Source organism: Grampus griseus (assembly GCF_964374135.1).
Source record: "Grampus griseus genome assembly, chromosome: 3".
Classification (NCBI taxonomy): domain Eukaryota; kingdom Metazoa; phylum Chordata; class Mammalia; order Artiodactyla; family Delphinidae; genus Grampus; species Grampus griseus.
Genome location: NC_139019.1, coordinates 52,533,272 through 52,551,771, shown reverse-complemented (window position 1 = coordinate 52,551,771; position 18,500 = coordinate 52,533,272). Strand labels below are relative to the sequence as shown.

Sequence of the window (18,500 nt, the reverse complement as noted above, 5' to 3'; positions counted from 1 at the left end):
TAAGTAAAACTTCCTGAGGGTCGTTTCTCTCCAAACAAACATTTGGGACTGCCCTTTTCTCTGGAGCAACTCTCCCCATCTCTTCCTGGCTGCATCTAAGTGAGTAGCCTCAGAGCTGCCCTGGGCTGATGATGATTTCAATTAAGCCTCAGGTGCTTTCAATTAAGCACTCCAGCTAAAACTAAGGGAGTGACAAAGCAAATTCTGTGAGTTTGAGTGTATAGGAGCTAGACACATTCCTATGGAATCAATTTATTCATAAAGAACCTCTTTGTGAAAATAATCACTTAACCTTTATACACAAAATGGATTTCATCACAACTGCATTCTATATCAATACCTTAATGCAGTTTACCTAGCAATGATTGCCCTAAGAAGCAATTTTAAATGTGTAATTTCTGAGAATATAAGTCTCAAGGACAGTGTACAGGGACATAACATTTTAACCACCAATTTTAACCCAATTTTACTTTATTTCCCTACCACTGGTGAGGCACTGGGACCCTTCCTGCATTGCAGAAGGTACATGCATCTCTGTATAAAGAAATGCCAGTTATGACACACATTAACACCAGAACCCCAAGATATGATGGTATTATTTTTAAAACAAACTTGGAAAGGCACAAAATCATCAACCAGGAGGGAACTACATACCTAACTTCTCAGCTTATTAAAAAAGTAGCTGACCAAGTACTAAGGCAGAGGCCAAAAGACACACACCTGATGTGAGTTTGTGAATGTATATTCAGCTACCCGCACTAAACTGGGTGCACCTGTGAGCTTGTTGGCCACTGAACACACCTCAAAAATACAAAATCAAGAAAGTTAAAATTAAATTTTCGTTTTCCACACCATAGCCTATGAAATTAGTTAAGAAAAGGAAGCCAATTTGTCAGTATTTCCATCCTCCCCTCCACCTCCCCCTGCCCCCAATATCAATACAGAGCATTTGGGCTGAAAGGTTCAGTGGAAGCAAGTACCATAATCAAAAATATATGGACTGTGTCTAAGAGGAGAATTGATGGGCTAGCAAAGAGTACAGGCCTAGGGTACAAATTTATAAGCTGTCTCACAGACACATGTGCCTAGTTATGAATTCAAATTACTAAATAAGCAGTGAATGCTTTTCATTAAGAGAAGTTGGAGAAGCAACCAGAAATTTCACACAAGTTCTATACATTTAAATGTGACTCGAATGTTTGTGTACCGCTGACCACGGTCCTGAACTGACATTTCACATTTAAGGGTTTTCTCTCCTAAGCCTGGAAACACACATGACTACTGTCCAATCCTTTCCAGGAATTCTGAACCAGGTGAGAGAGAAGGACAAAGACAGGGAAAGAAACAAGGGCACACAAGCTGCTGGAGAAAGAGACTTCTGCTTAATCATATTTGATGTTATGCCCTACCCCCAAAATAAGAGGACCAGATAAGAAACCGGACTAAATATCAGAGACATAAAAGGACACAATCATCCTTGAACTAAATAACGCAAAGCTGTGTAAATGTCAACCTAAACAGGTACACAGGGCAGAGCACCAGGCTGCTGGAAGGGAAAACGACCTGCGGTCACTGCACCAGCATTTATCTGAGTTATATCAAAAGCACTCCTAGGTTTTTGCAATTTTGCCTTAAAAAATTGAAATGTTTACATTGCCCCAAAGGGACATAACAGACTTTTGGTCAGACAATTCACATACATGAGTTCTTGCATTTTTAATAGTTCTATCACATGTCTAATGGATTTCCCCTCTGTGAAGTTGGGGTGGCCCCTGGACCACCTGCCTCCCCACCCGATGCTTACAGGAACCAAAGTTGGCTTCCAGAAAATCATCTGATTTCCTTGTTACTCCCTTCTCAGCCCCCAGATCATCATGAATTACCTGGTCATGTCACTAGCCTCACCACAGGGGTGACATGCTGTCTTGTTACTAAATCCCTGGGCATAGCTAGTAATTTGCACGTTCACAGTCTTTTAGGATATCATTTAATACATGATCACTAACAGCAGGTTCCATGAGCAAAAGAGAGATCGTGTCTACAGAAGAGTTAATGAACCATGAGGCTTTGCTATTAGTACATCGTAAGGAATGCTGTGTCCATGAATTTAAAAGTGATCGCTATGTTACATATCTACCTACTTATGAATGAAAGGGCCTCCCAGAACCACCAGCAAACCATGCCGGTAGCATAATCCATCAGGGAAGGGACGTCTAGGCTTCCGATTATTCTTGGCTATGGAGCTGATATTCTGCATCAACCAGCTTTTCCACACTCAGTCATATTAGCAAACACCATCATGGAACGCATACAACCTGCCAGGAATCATGCTGGGTCCTCAATATAAAACACCTCATTAATTCTCATAATGACCCTCTGCAATAAATACTGCCATGTCCATTTTACAGATAAGGAAACAGTCTCAGTATTAATAACCTTTCCAAAGGCTGAACTGGGATCACTGGTCTGTACCCTTAGGCAATACAGACACTGACCCCAGAGTAGGGAACACTGGCTGCTGGTCTGAAGGGATGGAGGAGGGGGGCACAAGTCCTTTCCAGGCAACACTACAGAATGTGCGACCATGCTTTAACATGGCCTGGGGTGTCTTCCATCTAAAAAGGACAATTATCTCTTCTTAGATATACAGGCGCATGCGTACCTGTACGTACACACACACACACACACACACACACCCCGCGCTCAGTTTTCTCTAACACCAGGTTACGGACCCTTCTCATCGTGAGAACTTTTCTGTCAGGACTCTTCCTGCAGTTTACCATCTTCACAGCCCACACTCTACTGTGCTTCCACACCCTTCCTTGCAGGGGCAAAATGAAAAACAGCTGGACTCATACACTGGATCCACTAAGTCTGAGGGAACAGAGAGGCAGCCTTTGTCACTGGCTCCGAAACACTGGTGAAATATAAACATTTGACATTTCCTAGCATACCTCAGACCCGGGGTGGAAAGGGTAAAAGCCTCAGCCCTTCCCTGACTCTGACCCTACGTTCTTCAGGAACATCCAAGCAAATAAGCCAGCCTCTCATAACGCGTGTTAGCTCACAAACACCACACTTCCCACCACCAGAGGATGTCACACCGCCTCCAGGCAATCTCTCCTCCTTTCACCCCAGGTCAACGTCCCCTGCAACTGACTGTGGGCGTGAGCATTCGCAAGGCCCTCTTCTCTGTCTCCATTCATCGTTAAAGGTTTTCCTTCAAGAAAATACTAGGCTTAAGGCAACACAGCAGTGAAGAGCAGCATTAATAGCCACACGAAGCTGTTCTCTCGACCCTGTTCCATTTCCTGGACGCCTGAGCCGCCAAGAATGAGCCCCCAGTTCCCCGGACACACCGCTTATTAAGATGGCTTCTTCTCAGGTCATCAGCTCCCTGATAACCTGGAACATTTCAACAAGCTACACCTGCGGCTCCCCACAGGTGGGCTCCAGGCTGCCTGGCTTCCCGAAACGCCAATCCGATGGAGTCACTTCCTTGCTTCAAACCTTCGGTGGCTCCCGGTGGCATAGAATAAAGTCCAAAAGGTGTGCATGACCCAGCCGCTGCTTCTCTCTCCAGCGTCCCCCGAGGCCATGCCCTCCTCGGCTCCACACACGTGACCCAGAGTCCTCAGCCCCCAGACCCGCACCACTCTCTCTGCTACCTGCATTACTCTTGTCCCTCCCCTTCCCCAATAACTCCTCAGTGAGGCAGTCCCCACCTCCCAGGGGAGATGAGGTGCACACTCCCTCAGAGGCTGTTCCCCATCTACCATGTTGGAAGCCAATTAATGAAAACTCATGTGGCTAGCCACTATGACTAGGGACTATCTCCCCCACTACACTAGAAGCTTTGTGAGGTCAAAACTATCTCTGTCTTGTCCACCCTTGTGTTTTCAGTGCCAAAGGTGATGCTTCACGAGAGTCAATATACATTGGCTGACTGACGTTCCAAACCTGTGGCTCTTATTGAAGCAGGGAGTCAAAAGCAAACTCAATAATAAACATGCCAAGAATTACACACTACTCTTCTTTGCAAATTATGTAGCTGCTATGATTCATAAAATACCAATTCAGTGAAAAGTTTTACTGAATATATGGTTGCTCTTTGCTATTTATTCTCTTCACCAGTAAAGACTAGACATTCATCTACACATCTATGCATAACATTAAGAGCAGTCTTCAAACTCACATCATTAATAGAACAGTTAAAAAACATCCCCACAAAAAAAAACTACAATCCTGCAGCACGTGCAATGAAAACCACATTCACAGAAACAAACACAAGATAAAAAGGGAGAGGGTTATGCACCAGATGAAGCAACAAGATAACACCCCCCAAAAAAACTAACTGAAGTGGAGATAGGCAACCTTCCAGAAAAAGAATTCAGAATAATGATAGTGAAGATGATCCAGGACCCTGGAAAAAGAAGGGAGGCAAAGATCGAGAAGATGCAAGAAATGTTTAACAAAGACCTAGAAGAATTAAAGAACAAACAAACAGAGATGAACAATACAATAACTGAAATGAAAACTACACTAGAAGAAATCAATATCAGAATAACTGAGGCAGAAGAACGGATAAGTGACCTGGAAGACAGAATGGTGGAATTCACTGGTGCAGAACAAAATAAAGAAAAAAGAATGAAAACAAATGAAGACAGCCTAAGAGGCCTCTGGGATAACGTGAAACACAACAACATTCGCATTACAGGGGTCCCAGAAGGAGAAGAGAGAGAGGAAGGACCCGAGAAAATATTTGAAGAGATTATAGTCGAAAACTTCCCTAACATGGGAAAGGAAATAGCCACCCAAGTCCAGGAAGCGCAGAGAGCCCCATACAGGATAAACCCAAGGAGAAACACGCCGAGACACATAGTAATCAAAATGGCAAAAATTAAAGACAAAGAAAAATTACTGAAAGCAGCAAGGGAAAAACGAAAAATAACACACAAGGGAACTCCCATAAGGTTAACAGCTAATTTCTTGGAAGAAACTCTACAAGCCAGAAGAGAGTGGCATGATATACTTAAACTGATGAAAGGGAAGAAACTACAACCAAGATTACTCTACCCAGCAAGGATCTCATTCAGATTCGATGGAGAAATCAAAAGCTTTACAGACAAACAAAAGCTAAGAGAATTCAGCACCACCAAACCAGCTCTACAACAAATGCTAAAGGAACTTCTCTAAGTGGGAGACACAAGAGAAGAAAAGAACCTACAAAAACAAAGCGAAAACAATTAAGAAAGTAGTCATAGGAACACACATATCAATAATTACATTAAACGTAAATGGATTAAACGCTCCAACCAAAAGACACAAGCTTGCTGAATGGATACAAAAGCAAGACCCATATATATGCTGTCTACAAGAGACCCACGTCAGACCTAGAGACACATACAGACTGAAAGTGAGGGGGTGGAAAAAGATATTCCATGCAAATGGAAATCAAAAGAAAGCTGGAGTAGCAATACTCATATCAGATAAAATAGACTTTAAAATAAAGAATATTACAGGAGACAAGGAAGGATACTACATAATGATCAAGGGATCAATCCAAGAAGAAGATATAACAATTATAAATATATACGCACCCAACACAGGAGCACCTCAATACATAAGGCAACTGCTAACAGCCATAAAAGAGGAAATCAACAGTAACACAATATAGTGGGGGGGGAAAGATCCGTAAAAAATACAAACACATGGAGGCAAAGCAATACACTACTTAATAACGAAGTGATCACTGAAGAAATCAAAGAGGAAATCAAAAAATACCTAGAAACAAATGACAATGGAGACATGACAACCCAAAACCTATGGGATGCAGCAAAAGCAGTTCTAAGAGGGAAGTTTATAGCAATACAATCCTACCTTAAGAAACAGGAGAAATCTCGAATAAACAACCTAAACTTGCACCTAAAGCAATTAGAGAAAGAAGAACAAAAAAACCCAAAGTTAGCAGAAGGAAAGAAATCATAAAGATCAGATCAGAAATAAATGAAAAAGACATGAAGGAAACCATAGCAAAGATCAATAAAACTAAAAGCTGGTTCTCTGAGAAGATAAACAAAATTGATAAACCACTAGCAGACTCATCAAGATAAAAAGAGAGAAGACTCAGATCAATAGAATTAGAAATGAATAAGGAGAAGTAACAACTGACACTGCAGAAATACAAAAGATCATGAGAGATTACTACAAGCAACTCTATGCCAATAAAATGGACAACCTGGAAGAAATGGACAAATTCTTAAAAATGCACAACCTGCCAAGACTGAATCAGGAAGAAATAGAAATAATGAGCAGACCAATCACAAGCACTGAAACTGAAATTGTGATTAAACCTCTTCCAACAAACAAAAGTCCAGGACCAGACGGCTTCACAGGCGAATTCTATCAAACATTTAGAGAAGAGCTAACACCTATCTTTCTCAAACTCTTCCAAAATATAACAGAGGGGGCTTCCCTGGTGGCACAGTGGTTGAGAGTCCACCCACTGATGCAGGGGACACGGGTTCGTGCCTCGGTCTGGGAAGATCCCACATGCCATGGAGCGGCTGGGCCCGTGAGCCATGGCCGCTGGGCCTGCACATCCGGAGCCTGTGCTCTGCAGCGGGAGAGGCCACAACAGTGAGAGGCCCGTGTACAGCAAAAAAATAAAATAAAAAATGAAAAAAATATATAGCAGAGGGAGGAACACTCCCAAACTCACTCTACAAGGCCACCATCACCCTGACACCAAAACCAGACAAGGATGTCACAAAGAAATAAAACTACAGACCAATATCACTGATAAACATAGATGCAAAAATCCTCAACAAAATGCTAGCAAACAGAATCCAACAGCACATTACAAGGATCATATACCATGATCAAGTGGGGTTTATTCCAGGAATGCAAGAATTCTTCAAAATACACAAATCAATCAACATGATACACCACATTAACAAATTGAAGGAGAAAAACCATATGATCATCTCAATAGATGCAGAGAAAGCTTTCGACAAAATTCAACACCCATTTTTGATAAAAGCCCTGCAGAAAGTAGGCATAGAGGGAACTTTCCTCAACATAAGAAAGGCCACATATGACAAATCTACAGCCAACATCGTCCTCAATGGTGAAAAACTGAAAGCATTTCCACTAAGATCAGGAAAAAGACAAGGTTGTCCACTCTCACCACTCTTATTCAACATAGTTTTGGAAGTTTTAGCCACAGCAATCAGAGAACAAAAGGAAATAAAAGGAATCCAAATCGGAAAAGAAGAAGTATAGCTGTCACTGTTTGCAGATGACATGATACTATACATAGAGAATCCTAAAGATGCTACCAGAAAACTACCAGAGCTAATCAATGGATTTGGTAAAGTAGCAGGATACAAAATTAATGCACGGAAATCTCTGGCATTCCTATACACTAAGGATGAAAAATCTGAAAGTGAAATCAAGAAAACACTCCCATTTACCACTGCAACAAAAAGAATAAAATATCTAGGAATAAATCTACCTAAGGAGGCAAAAGACCTGTATGCAGAAAATTATAAGACACTGATGAAAGAAATTAAAAATGATACAAATAGATGAAGAGATACACCATGTTCTTGGACTGGAAGAATCAACATTGTAAAAATGACTCTACTACCCAAAGTAATCTACAGATTCAATGCAATCCCTATCAAACTACCACTGGCATTTTTCACAGAACTACAACAAAAAATTTCACAATTTGTATGGAAACACAAAAGACCCCGAATAGCCAAAGCAATCTTGAGAACGAAAAACATATCTGGAGGAATCAGGCTCCTTGACTTCAGACTATACTACAAAGCTACAGTAATCAAGACAGTATGGTACTGGCACAAAAACAGAAATATAGATCAGTGGAACAGGATAGAAAGCTCAGAGATAAACCCACGCACATATGGTCACCATATCTTTGATAAAGGAGGCAGGAATGTACAGTGGAGAAAGGACAGTCTCTTCAATAAGTGGTGCTGGTAAAACTGGACAGGTACATGTAAAAGTATGAGATTAGATCACTCCCTAACATCATACACAAAAATAAGCTCAAAATGGATTAAAGACCTACATGTAAGGCCAGAAACTATCAAACTCTTAGAGGAAAACATAGGCAGAACACTCTATGACATAAATCACAGCAAGATCCTTTTTGACCCACCTCCTAGAGAAATGGAAATTAAAACAAAAATAAACAAATGGGACCTAATGAAACTTAAAACCTTTTGCACAGCAAAGGAAACCATAAACAAGACCAAAAGTCAACCCTCAGAATGGGACAAAATATTTGCAAATGAAGCAACTGACAAAGGATTAATCTCCAAAATTTACAAGCAGCTCATGCAGCTCAATAACAAAAAAACAAACAACCCAATCCAAAAATGCACAGAAGACCTAAATAGGCATTTCTCCAAAGAAGATATACAGATTGCTAACAAACACATGAAAGGACGCTCAACATCACAAATCATTAGAGAAATGCAAATCAAAACTACAATGAGGTATCACCTCACACCAGTCAGAATGGCCATCATCAAAAAGTCTACAAACAATAAATGCTGCAGAGGGTATGGAGCAAAGGCAACCCTCTTTCACTGTTGGTGGGAATGTAAATTGATACAGCCACTCTGGAGAACAGTATGGAGGTTCCTTTAAAAACTAACGATGGAACTACCATATGACCCAGCAATCCCACTACTGGGCATATACCTTGAGAAAACCATAATTCATAAAGAGTCATGTACCAAAATGTTCATTGCAGCTCTATTTACAATAGCCAGGAGATGGAAACAACCTAAGTGTCCATCATTGGATGAATGGATAAAGAAGAGGTGGCACATATATACAATGGAATATTACTCAGCCATAAAAAGAAATGAAATTGAGCTATTTGTAATGAGGAGGATGGACATAGAGTCTGTCATACAGAGTGAAGTGAGTCAGAAAGAGAAAGACAAATACCGTATGCTAATACATATATATGGAATTTAAGGGGAAAAAAATGTCCTGAAGAACCTAGGGGTAAGACAGGAATAAAGAAACAGACCTACTAGAGAATGGACTTGAGGATATGGGGAAGGTGAAGCTGTGACAAAGTGAGAGAGTGGCATGGACATACATACACTACCAAATGTAAAATAGATAGCTAGTGGGAAGCAGCCGCATAGCACAGGGTAATCAGCTCGGTGCTTTGTGACCACCTAGAGGGGTGGGATAGGGAGGGTGAGAGGGAGGGAGATGCAAGAGGGAAGAGATATGGGAACATATGTATATGTATAACTGCTTCACTCTGTTATAAAGCAGAAAATAACACACCATTGTAAAGCAATTATACTCCAATAAAGATGTAAATAAATAAATAAATAAATAAAAATAAAATGATTAGATTGATAGCCAAAAAATAATAATAATAATAGTGGGGACTTACACCTCACTTACACCAATGGACAGATCATCCAAACGGAAAATTAATAAGGAAACACAAGCTTTAAATGATACAAGAGACCAGATAGATTTAATTGATATTTATAGGACATTCCATCCAAAAACAGCAGATTACACGTTCTTCTCAAGTGCGCACGGAACATTCTCCAGGATAGATCACATCTTGGGTCATAAATCAAGCCTCAGAAAATTTAAGAAAACTGAAATCATATCAAGCATCTTTTCTGACCACAATGCTAAGAGATTAGAAATGAATTACAAGGGAAAAAAAGTAAAAAACACAAACACATGGAGGCTAAACAATACACTACTAAATAACCAAGAGATCACTGAAGAAATCAATGAGAAAATCAAAAAAAACCTAGAGACAAATGACAATAAAAACACGATGATCCAAAACCTATGGGATGCAGCAAAAGCAGTTCTAAGAGGGAAGTTTATAGCTATACAAGCCTACCTCAAGAAACAAGAAAAGTCTCAAATAAACAATCTAACTGTACACCTAAAGGAACTAGAGGAAGAAGGACAAACAAAACGCAAAGTCAGCAGAAGGAAAGAAATCATAAAGATCAGAGCAGAAATAAATGAAAAAGAAAACAATAGCAAAGATCAATAAAACTAGAAGCTGGTTCTTTGAGAAGATAAACAAAATTGATAAACCATTAGCCAGACTCATCAAGAAAAAGAGGGAGAGGACTCAAATCAATAAAATTAGAAATGAAAAAGGAGAAGTTACAACAGACACTGCAGAAATACAGTGCATCCTTAGAGACTACTACAAGCAACTCTATGCCAATAAAATGGACAACCTGGAAGAAATGGACAAATTCTTAGAAAGGTATAACCATCCAAGACTGAACCAGGAAGAAATAGAAAATATGAACAGACCAATCACAAGTAATGAAATTGAAACTGTGATGAAAAATCTTCCAACAAATAAAGTCTAGGACCAGATGGCTTCAGAGGTGAATTCTATCAAACATTTAGAGAAGAGCTAACACCCATCCTTCTAAAACTCTTCCAAGAAATTGTGGAGGAAGGGACACTCCCAAACTCATTTTATGAGGCCACCACCACACTGATACCAAAACCAGACAGAGATACTACAAAAAAAGAAAATTACAGACCAATATCACTGATGAATATAGATGCAAAAATCCTCAACAAAATATTAGCAAACAGAATCCAACAACACTTTAAGAGGATCACACACCATGATCAAGTGGGATTTATCCCAGGGATGCAAGGATTCTTCAATATACACAAATCAATCAATGTGATACAACATATTAACAAATTAGAAAAATAAAAACCGTATGATCATCTCAATAGATGCAGAAAAAGCTTTTGACAAAATTCAACACCCATTTATGATAAAAACTCTCCACAAAGTGGGCATAGAGGGAACCTACCTCAACATAATAAAGGCCATATATGACAAACCCACAGCAAACATCATTCTCAATGGTGAAAAACTGAAAGCATTTCCTTTAAGATCAGGAACAAGAAAAGGATGTCCATTCTCACCACTATTATTCCACATAGTTTTGGAAGTCCTAGCCACGGCAATCAGAGAAGAAAAAGAAATAAAAGGAATACAAATTGGAAAAGAAGAAGTAAAACTGTCACTGTTTGCACATGACATGATACTATACATAGAGAATCCTAAAGACGTCACCAGAAAACTACTAGAGCTAATCAATGAATTTGGTAAAGTTGCAGGATACAAAATTAATGCACAGAAATCTCTTGCATTCCTATACACTAATGATGAAAAATCTGAAAGAGAAATTAAGGAAACACTCCCATTTATCATTGCAACAAAAAGACTAAAATACCTAGGAATAAACCTAGCTAAGGAGACAAAAGACCTGTATGCATAAAACTATAAGACACTGATGAAAGCAATTAAAGATGATACCAACAGATGGAGAGATATACCATGTTCTTGAATTGGAAGAATCAATATTGTGAAAATGACTATACTACTCAAAGCAATCTACAGATTCAATGCAATCCCTATCGAATTACCAATGGCATTTTTTACAGAACTAGAACAAAAAATCTTAAAATTTGTATGGAGACACAAAAGACCCGAACAGCCAAAGCAGTCTTGAGGGAAAAAAGCGGAGCTGGAGGAATCAGGCTCCCTGACTTCAGACTATACTACAAAGCTACAGTAATCAAGACAATATGGTACTGGCACAAAAACAGAAATATAGATCAATGGAACAAGATAGAAAGGCCAGAGATAAACCCACACACCTATGGTCAACTAATCTATGACAAAGGAGGCAAAGATATACAATGGAGAAAAGACAGTCTCTTCAATAAGTGTGCTGGGAAAACTGGACGGCTACATGTAAATGAATGAAATTAGAACACTCCCTAACACCATACACAAAAACAAACTCAAAATGGATTAGAGTCCTAAATGTAAGACCAGACAGTATAAAACTCCTAGGGGAAAACATAGGAAGAACACTCTTTGACATAAATCACAGCAAGATCTTTTTTGATCCAGCCCCTAGAGTAACGGAAATAAAAACAAAAATAAACAAATGGGACCTAATGAAACTTAAAAGCTTTTGTACAGCAAAGGAAACCATAAACAGGATTAAAAGACAACCCTCAGAATGGCAGAAAATATTTGCAAACGAATCAACAGACAAAGGATTAATCTCCAAAATATATAAACAGCTCATGCAGCTCAATATTAAAAAAAGAAACAACCCAATCCAAAAATGGGCAGAAGACCTAAATAAACATTTCTCCAAAGAAGACATACAGATGGCCAAGAAGCACATGAAAAGCTGCTCAACAGCACTAATTATTAGAGAAATGCAAATCAAAACTACAATGAGGTATCACCTCACAGCAGTTAGAATAGGCATCATCAGAAAATCTACAAACAACAAATGCTGGCGAGGGTGTGGAGAAAAGGGAACCCTCTTGCACTGTTGGTGGGAATGTAAATTGATACAGCCACTATGGAGAACAGTATGGAGTTTCCTTAAAAAACTAATCATAGATTACCATATGATCCAGCAATCCCACTACTGGGCATATACCCAGAGAAAACCATAATTCAAAAAGAAACATGCACCCCAATGTTCATTGCAGCACTATTTACAATAGCCAGGTCATGGAAGCAACCTAAATGCCCATCAATAGACGAATGGATAAAGAAGATGTGGTATATATATACAATGGAATTTTACTCAGCCATAAAAAGGAACGAAATTGGGTCATTTGTTGAGACGTGGATGGATCTAGAGACTGTCATACAGAGTGAAGTAAGTCAGAAAGAGAAAAACAAATATCATATATTAACACATGTACGTGGAACCTAGAAAAATGGTACAGATGAACCGGTTTGCAGGGCAGAAATTGAGACACAGATGTAGAGAACAAACATATGGTCACCAAGGGGGGAAACCCGCGGTGTGGTGGTGTGATGAATTGGGCGATTGCTATTGACATGTATACACTTATGTAGATAAAATGGATGACTAGGGCTTCCCTGGTGGCTCAGTAGTTGAGAGTCCGCCTGCCGATGCAGGGGACACGGGTTCGTGCCCCGGTCTCTGAAGATCCCACATGCCGCAGAGCGGCTAGACACATGAGCCATGGCCGCTGAGCCTGCGTGTCCGGAGTCTGTGCTCCGCAACGGGAGAGGCCACAACAGTGAGAGGCCCGCGCACCACAAAAAAAAAAAAAAAAATTAGACGCTTTATATTGAGTTGAAAATCCTTTTAGCTAATAAGCCTTTTTTCTGCCATTCTAAGAACCTCTGAAAGTTTCAAGTTCTAACACACACAGTAAAAAGCAGAGTAAATACACAAGTCTTGCACAGGCATTGTGAGTGGATCCTCACTGATTTGACTTTCTTCAAAATTTACCTGGAAAAACTGCTCATAATATTTTCACTGTGATTTAGGAGGCTTTTTTGATAAGAGATCTAGAGGTTTAAGCATAATTCACAACAGACAAAACAATACACACATGGTCACCCTTCAGTCAAATGTGCAACCGTTTTCAAAGATGTATTTTTCCTCCTTCATTCAACATATATGTACTGAGCCCCTACTAATATATTAGAAGCACTGTGCTAAACACACAAAGACAAAATTCCTGCCCTTATAAGTTCATCGACACACAGCAAACGGCACTGATTACTTTATGAGAGTTATCAGAAGGTGATTTGAGAAGGGACAGGGCAGAGCGCCTAAGAGCAAATCTCAGAAATGTTAGAGGGACACTCCTCCAATCCAGATCATTATGACTATCCGAAACACAGTCCATTACCCTCAACTTGCAGAGACCCCCAAATCCACAGGCTTGAGTTATCAGGGGTTAAGTGAGATGCACTTTATTTAAACAAAAAACCATGCACTATCTCTCTCGTGTGTTTGATTATTAAGTACATAAAAACTACAATCACTGCCATGGTAAAGTATTGTTTTTAAGACACCAAAAGCTTAAAGGGCTGATTTAAGTCTATGAGACTTTGTAAGTTTACACAAATATTGACAGTAAGATAAAATATGAAATAGGTCAAACACTGTTGACATTAGTAGTATATGCAAGCAGCTTCAACAAGGGTGCCCAAAAAATTAGCACTGCAATAATACACTAGGAAATTGAATTTTGCTGCTTTTTAAAAATTGATGCAGTAACTTACTGAAAAAAAAACTGGAAGACAATGAGTCTCCCAAGCCAGACCTAACAATTTTTAAATCTAAATGAACCTCCTTCCATTTTATGGGTTTCCCTCAAGGCTTTCTACTCGGTGCCTTGCTACCGTATAACTAACACTATGCTAACAGTGCCTTCCCATAATGCAACCTGATCCAGATAAAAACTTGTTTCCCAGCTAATACTAAAAAAGTGGTAATAAACAGTATAGACAAGGCCTCAGGTTCTCTGAAAGTAGGGAGCAGATTAATTATGCATAAATAAAATAAGCCAGCCCAAACTTGTACCTCCTTTCACAACATTTTTAATCACAAATGAACTTGAAAAATTAATATTTACTTAGCACTCCATGCTAAATGTTAGATACTATACTAGGATTAAACTAGGTGGCATGTATAAAATGCCTAATGACCCTATTGCTATTATTCCCATTTAAGAGGGGAAAAATCAGGCCTTACATCAGCTGAGTGGTCCACATCTCACATCTAGTTAAGGTGGCAGAGGCGGGAATCAAACCCAGGTCTTTCCACCAAACTGAGAGTGTGTAACCAGTGTTCCTCACTGAATCTGCTAGAACGGTATTTATAGTGGTGCCCATTTTCTGAGGAGAGGAGGGAGAGCGTTCATTAGGTTCTCAAAGAGACCCAAAACACTCTCTCAAAGGCTAAGAACCCCTGCACCATACTGGCACCAGTGTAAGAGCCAGAAAATGTACACTGGACTTCAACCCCTCTCACCAAGGCTATAACTTCTCTACTCCACAGTTTTAGTTTCTCTTTAAAATTCTCAGAGAAGGTCAAGATTTCCACTCCTGGACAATTTCCAGCATCCCCTGCCACAGGTTAAGTTACACAATAAATTGCAATACTGTATCACTTTACATCCAATTCTGAGATTTCACAAATACTGACCAATGTTATTTAGTCATTCCACTTTCCAATATGTGTTTCAATCAACCATTCCTCACTGCAGTGCCTGTGTAATAAACTATCTTTACATCCACTTCCAAGAAAATAAAACACTGTCACCCTGAGGCCAGGCAATAAATCAGCTACAGGATTGGGATCAAAAGTGAGAAGTTCCTGACTTCCCCCACCTGGGATCTGCAAGACCATGTTATGTATCATGAAGTACCCTCCTAGCTAGGCAGAAAACATAGGGCAACTAACTCTACCATCTTCTCTACCGATGGCAACACTATATTAGAATCTAGTGGTAAATCATTACGTTGGGTCATATCCCCTACTGCCCAGTGACCAGTGTGCTCATCTCGGTAAGTACGCCAGCACATGCATGGCATCTTTCAAAGGGAGATGCAACCACTGAGAACACTGGTTTAGTCTGGGGGTTTGGTCAGGTAACTCTGTGGTGGGTGTGATGCTCAGCTTAACTCCTGGCACCCTGTCCCTAGGATCAACCTGCACTTTGGATCCATCCTAAATTCCTGATCAGGGGAGGGTTCGTGTGGAAATAAACTTTACCTTGAAGTTCACTGGTCATACCCCTCATTTTACAGATTATTAAACTGACCTCAGAGGAATCAGCTCATCCAAGATCTCACAATTCAGAAGCAGAGACAGTTCTAGAAAGCAAATCTCCAGGCACCTGTCCAGGATCCTCGCGTTCCTCCGGGCACTGGGGAATGGGTTCTGGTTACTGCCAGAGGCTTGGGCCACCACTAGGGCTTGCTCCATCTCTGCCAGGCTAGGACTTGACTCCCCTCACTTTGCGCCAGATCCAGTCTATGCCTCCAGCCTGGGGTCCCAGGGGGCTACTGTCAGAGCACTGGCCTCAGCTTGCATCTTCTGACGGACAGAGACAATTACTAAAACTAACCCCATCAGAGAGGAAGAAAACACCACACTGGCACTGAGGAATTAACTTCACAAGGAGGCTCTGTTAGGGTGATGTTTTATTTATGGCCTTTCCCTGATCAAGATGACTTCCCCTCAAGAAACGTCCAAAGCAACCAATCAAAGACACCAAGAACCTTATGCTTCCTTAACTGTCCTCCAAAAGCAGAAAAAAGCCAGAGAAAACAGGCGAGAGGACACCAAGTCATAGTTTCAATGTGTCAGGACGCGACCCACAAGTTTTGCACGAATATTCTTCCAAGAAACCAGGATGGACGCAGTCCCCCGAAGAAGGGGGCACGTTCCCCATTCAGTCTGGCGACCAGCACGCATCTGGACACCCCGGAACAAGTCCAAATCGGAGATGTAGAAGCGCAAGTCAGCGCCGCCGGCCGAGGGCCGGAGGACCGACGCCGCGGGACCAGCCAAAACCACCCGCGGGGGACGCCGGGGCCAATGCAACCGAAACTCCGCCGCGCAACTTCGCGGGTACCGCTGCCAGCCGTCCCCCACCTCCAACACACCCACTCTCCTCTCACAACCGTCCCTTCACCACACTCCCCCCTGTGCCCAAGCGCTACGGTTGGAAGCAACGCCCACTTCGGAAAACGAGGTCTCAGTTGTGGGGACAAGCCAGGCGTCCAGCTCACGTCCATTCACAGACCCAAAGGAGCAGATCCTGATCGACGGAGTTTGCTGCTTTGACACTGGAGAAGCACACTATCAGGCAGCACATGTACACGCACGCACACGCGCGCACACACACGCGCACACACACACACACACACACACAGGTAACAGCCATGGGGAAACCGGTGACCCACAGGGAAGCTCCTGTCATTACCCAGGGCTCGGGGCACAGCATCTGGGGTCCCTCTCCCTCTCCAGGCCCCAGCACGCGCTGCCCACCACCCGCGTGCGGGATGGAGAGCTGCGGTCGCCTGGCAGCCTGGACCAGAGGGGCGGTGGCGGGGGGAGGGAAGGCGGGCCCACCTCCTCATCCTGCTCTTCCTGGGACGCGCTGCTGCCCCGGGGCGCGGGGGGCGCGGTTCCTCCGGGCAGCGGCGGCTGCGGCGGCGGCGCGGAGACTCCACGCTCTGGCACCAAGCGCGCGGGAGCCCACGCGGCGGGCGGCCGAGCGCCGCCCGGCGGCGGCGGCGGCGGCGGCGGCGGGTGCTCGCGAGAGAAGCTGGGCTCCCCTTCCTCCGACAGAGTTTCTGAGCCCGATGAGGACTCGGCAGAGGAAGCTCCCGGCGAGGACGCGGCAGCCGCCGCAGGGGCGAGAGTCCGGGCACTGTGGCCGCTGCAGCCGCGGAGCACTGGCTCCAGCACCTCCGAAACTTTCTCCCCCATTTCCCTCTCGGGCCCAAAGTGCGGCCCAAGGGCCGGCGAGGGCGCGGCACGCACTCAGCGCCTCCGGGGAAAGCCTCGAACTGCTGGGCTCCTGCTCGCTCTCGCTGCCGCTCCCGGGCTGCAGAGAGCTCCGCCGGCAACTACATGGCCGCGGCCGGGCCGCCGGAGCCTGCAGCCAAGTTAGCAGCCGCCCGCACCCGGCGGTCGACTGGGGCTCCCGCGCGCGGGGACATGCCAGCGCGGGTCCGCACTCTGCGCAGCGCCCGAGCCGCCGGGACTGCGGCTTCTCCAGTAAAACCTACCCCTCCGGGACCGAGCGGGGCCAGCGAAAGAGACGGGCAGCCGGGAGAACCAATGGCAGAGCAGGCACGCCGGTGGGCGGAGGCTACGGCGCCCCAGGCGCACCTGCGTCAGGTAGGGGAGGCGGGGCCGAGGCTCCGGCTGCAGAGTCGGGGTCCTGGGGGCCGGGACGAGGCACCTGCCCTGGGAGGGTGGGAATGGAGCCCGGAATCGGAGCCTAAGCCTGGTACTCTGAATTTAGCCAAGGAGCGGCTGGCGGTCCTGGGAACGCCAGGGGAAGATGGCCGAGAGGGCAGTGAGACCTTGGACAAGAGCTGGACTTCGTTTCCAAAAAGTGGAATCCAGGAAACTGACCAGAAGGAGAAGTAGCTGGGCTTTAAGGGTAAAAGGAAACACACACACACAGTCACACACATGCACGCACCCACCAGCGTGCTGGAGGAGAAAGGGGAAAACTTCATGGTACAGTGAGTGCATCCAAACCGAGCTGATCTCCGATCCCGGATTCTCCACTTAAGCTCCCTGGGCGTCAGTGTTCTCAACGGGAAATGGAGACAGTCATATCTGTCTTGTCTCCCTATGAGCAGAATTAGAACAAATATATTTAAAGCTTCAGCAGACTGCCTGGCTTCGACACATGGAGAGTTTTCAAAAGACGATTTTCTGTCTTTATTTCTGTTTGTAAATTAAAAAGTTAAGTCAAAGACGTGTACCTTTTGAAAGGAAGGAAAATGACAAATTATGCCCCTGTATTTAATTAGGACCAAGAATATGCCCAGCACTGTGCCAGATACTAGACAAAACTGAATTCGAGAGGGCTGCTGG

At 43.0% G+C, this 18,500-nt stretch overlaps 1 protein-coding gene across 1 annotated transcript in view; it reads right to left on the bottom strand.

Moving 5' to 3' along the window:
- MAST4 (microtubule associated serine/threonine kinase family member 4) overlaps positions 1-17,375 on the bottom strand; it is a gene marked incomplete at its 5' end in the record, with an annotated part of 565,267 nt that extends 547,892 nt beyond the window's left edge. Inside the window, one exon of the mRNA XM_082651132.1 lies at positions 17,016-17,375. Within this exon, the coding sequence (XP_082507258.1) occupies positions 17,016-17,375 (360 nt within the window). The remainder of the gene's footprint in view (positions 1-17,015) is intronic.
- Positions 17,376-18,500: the final 1,125 nt, after the last annotated feature.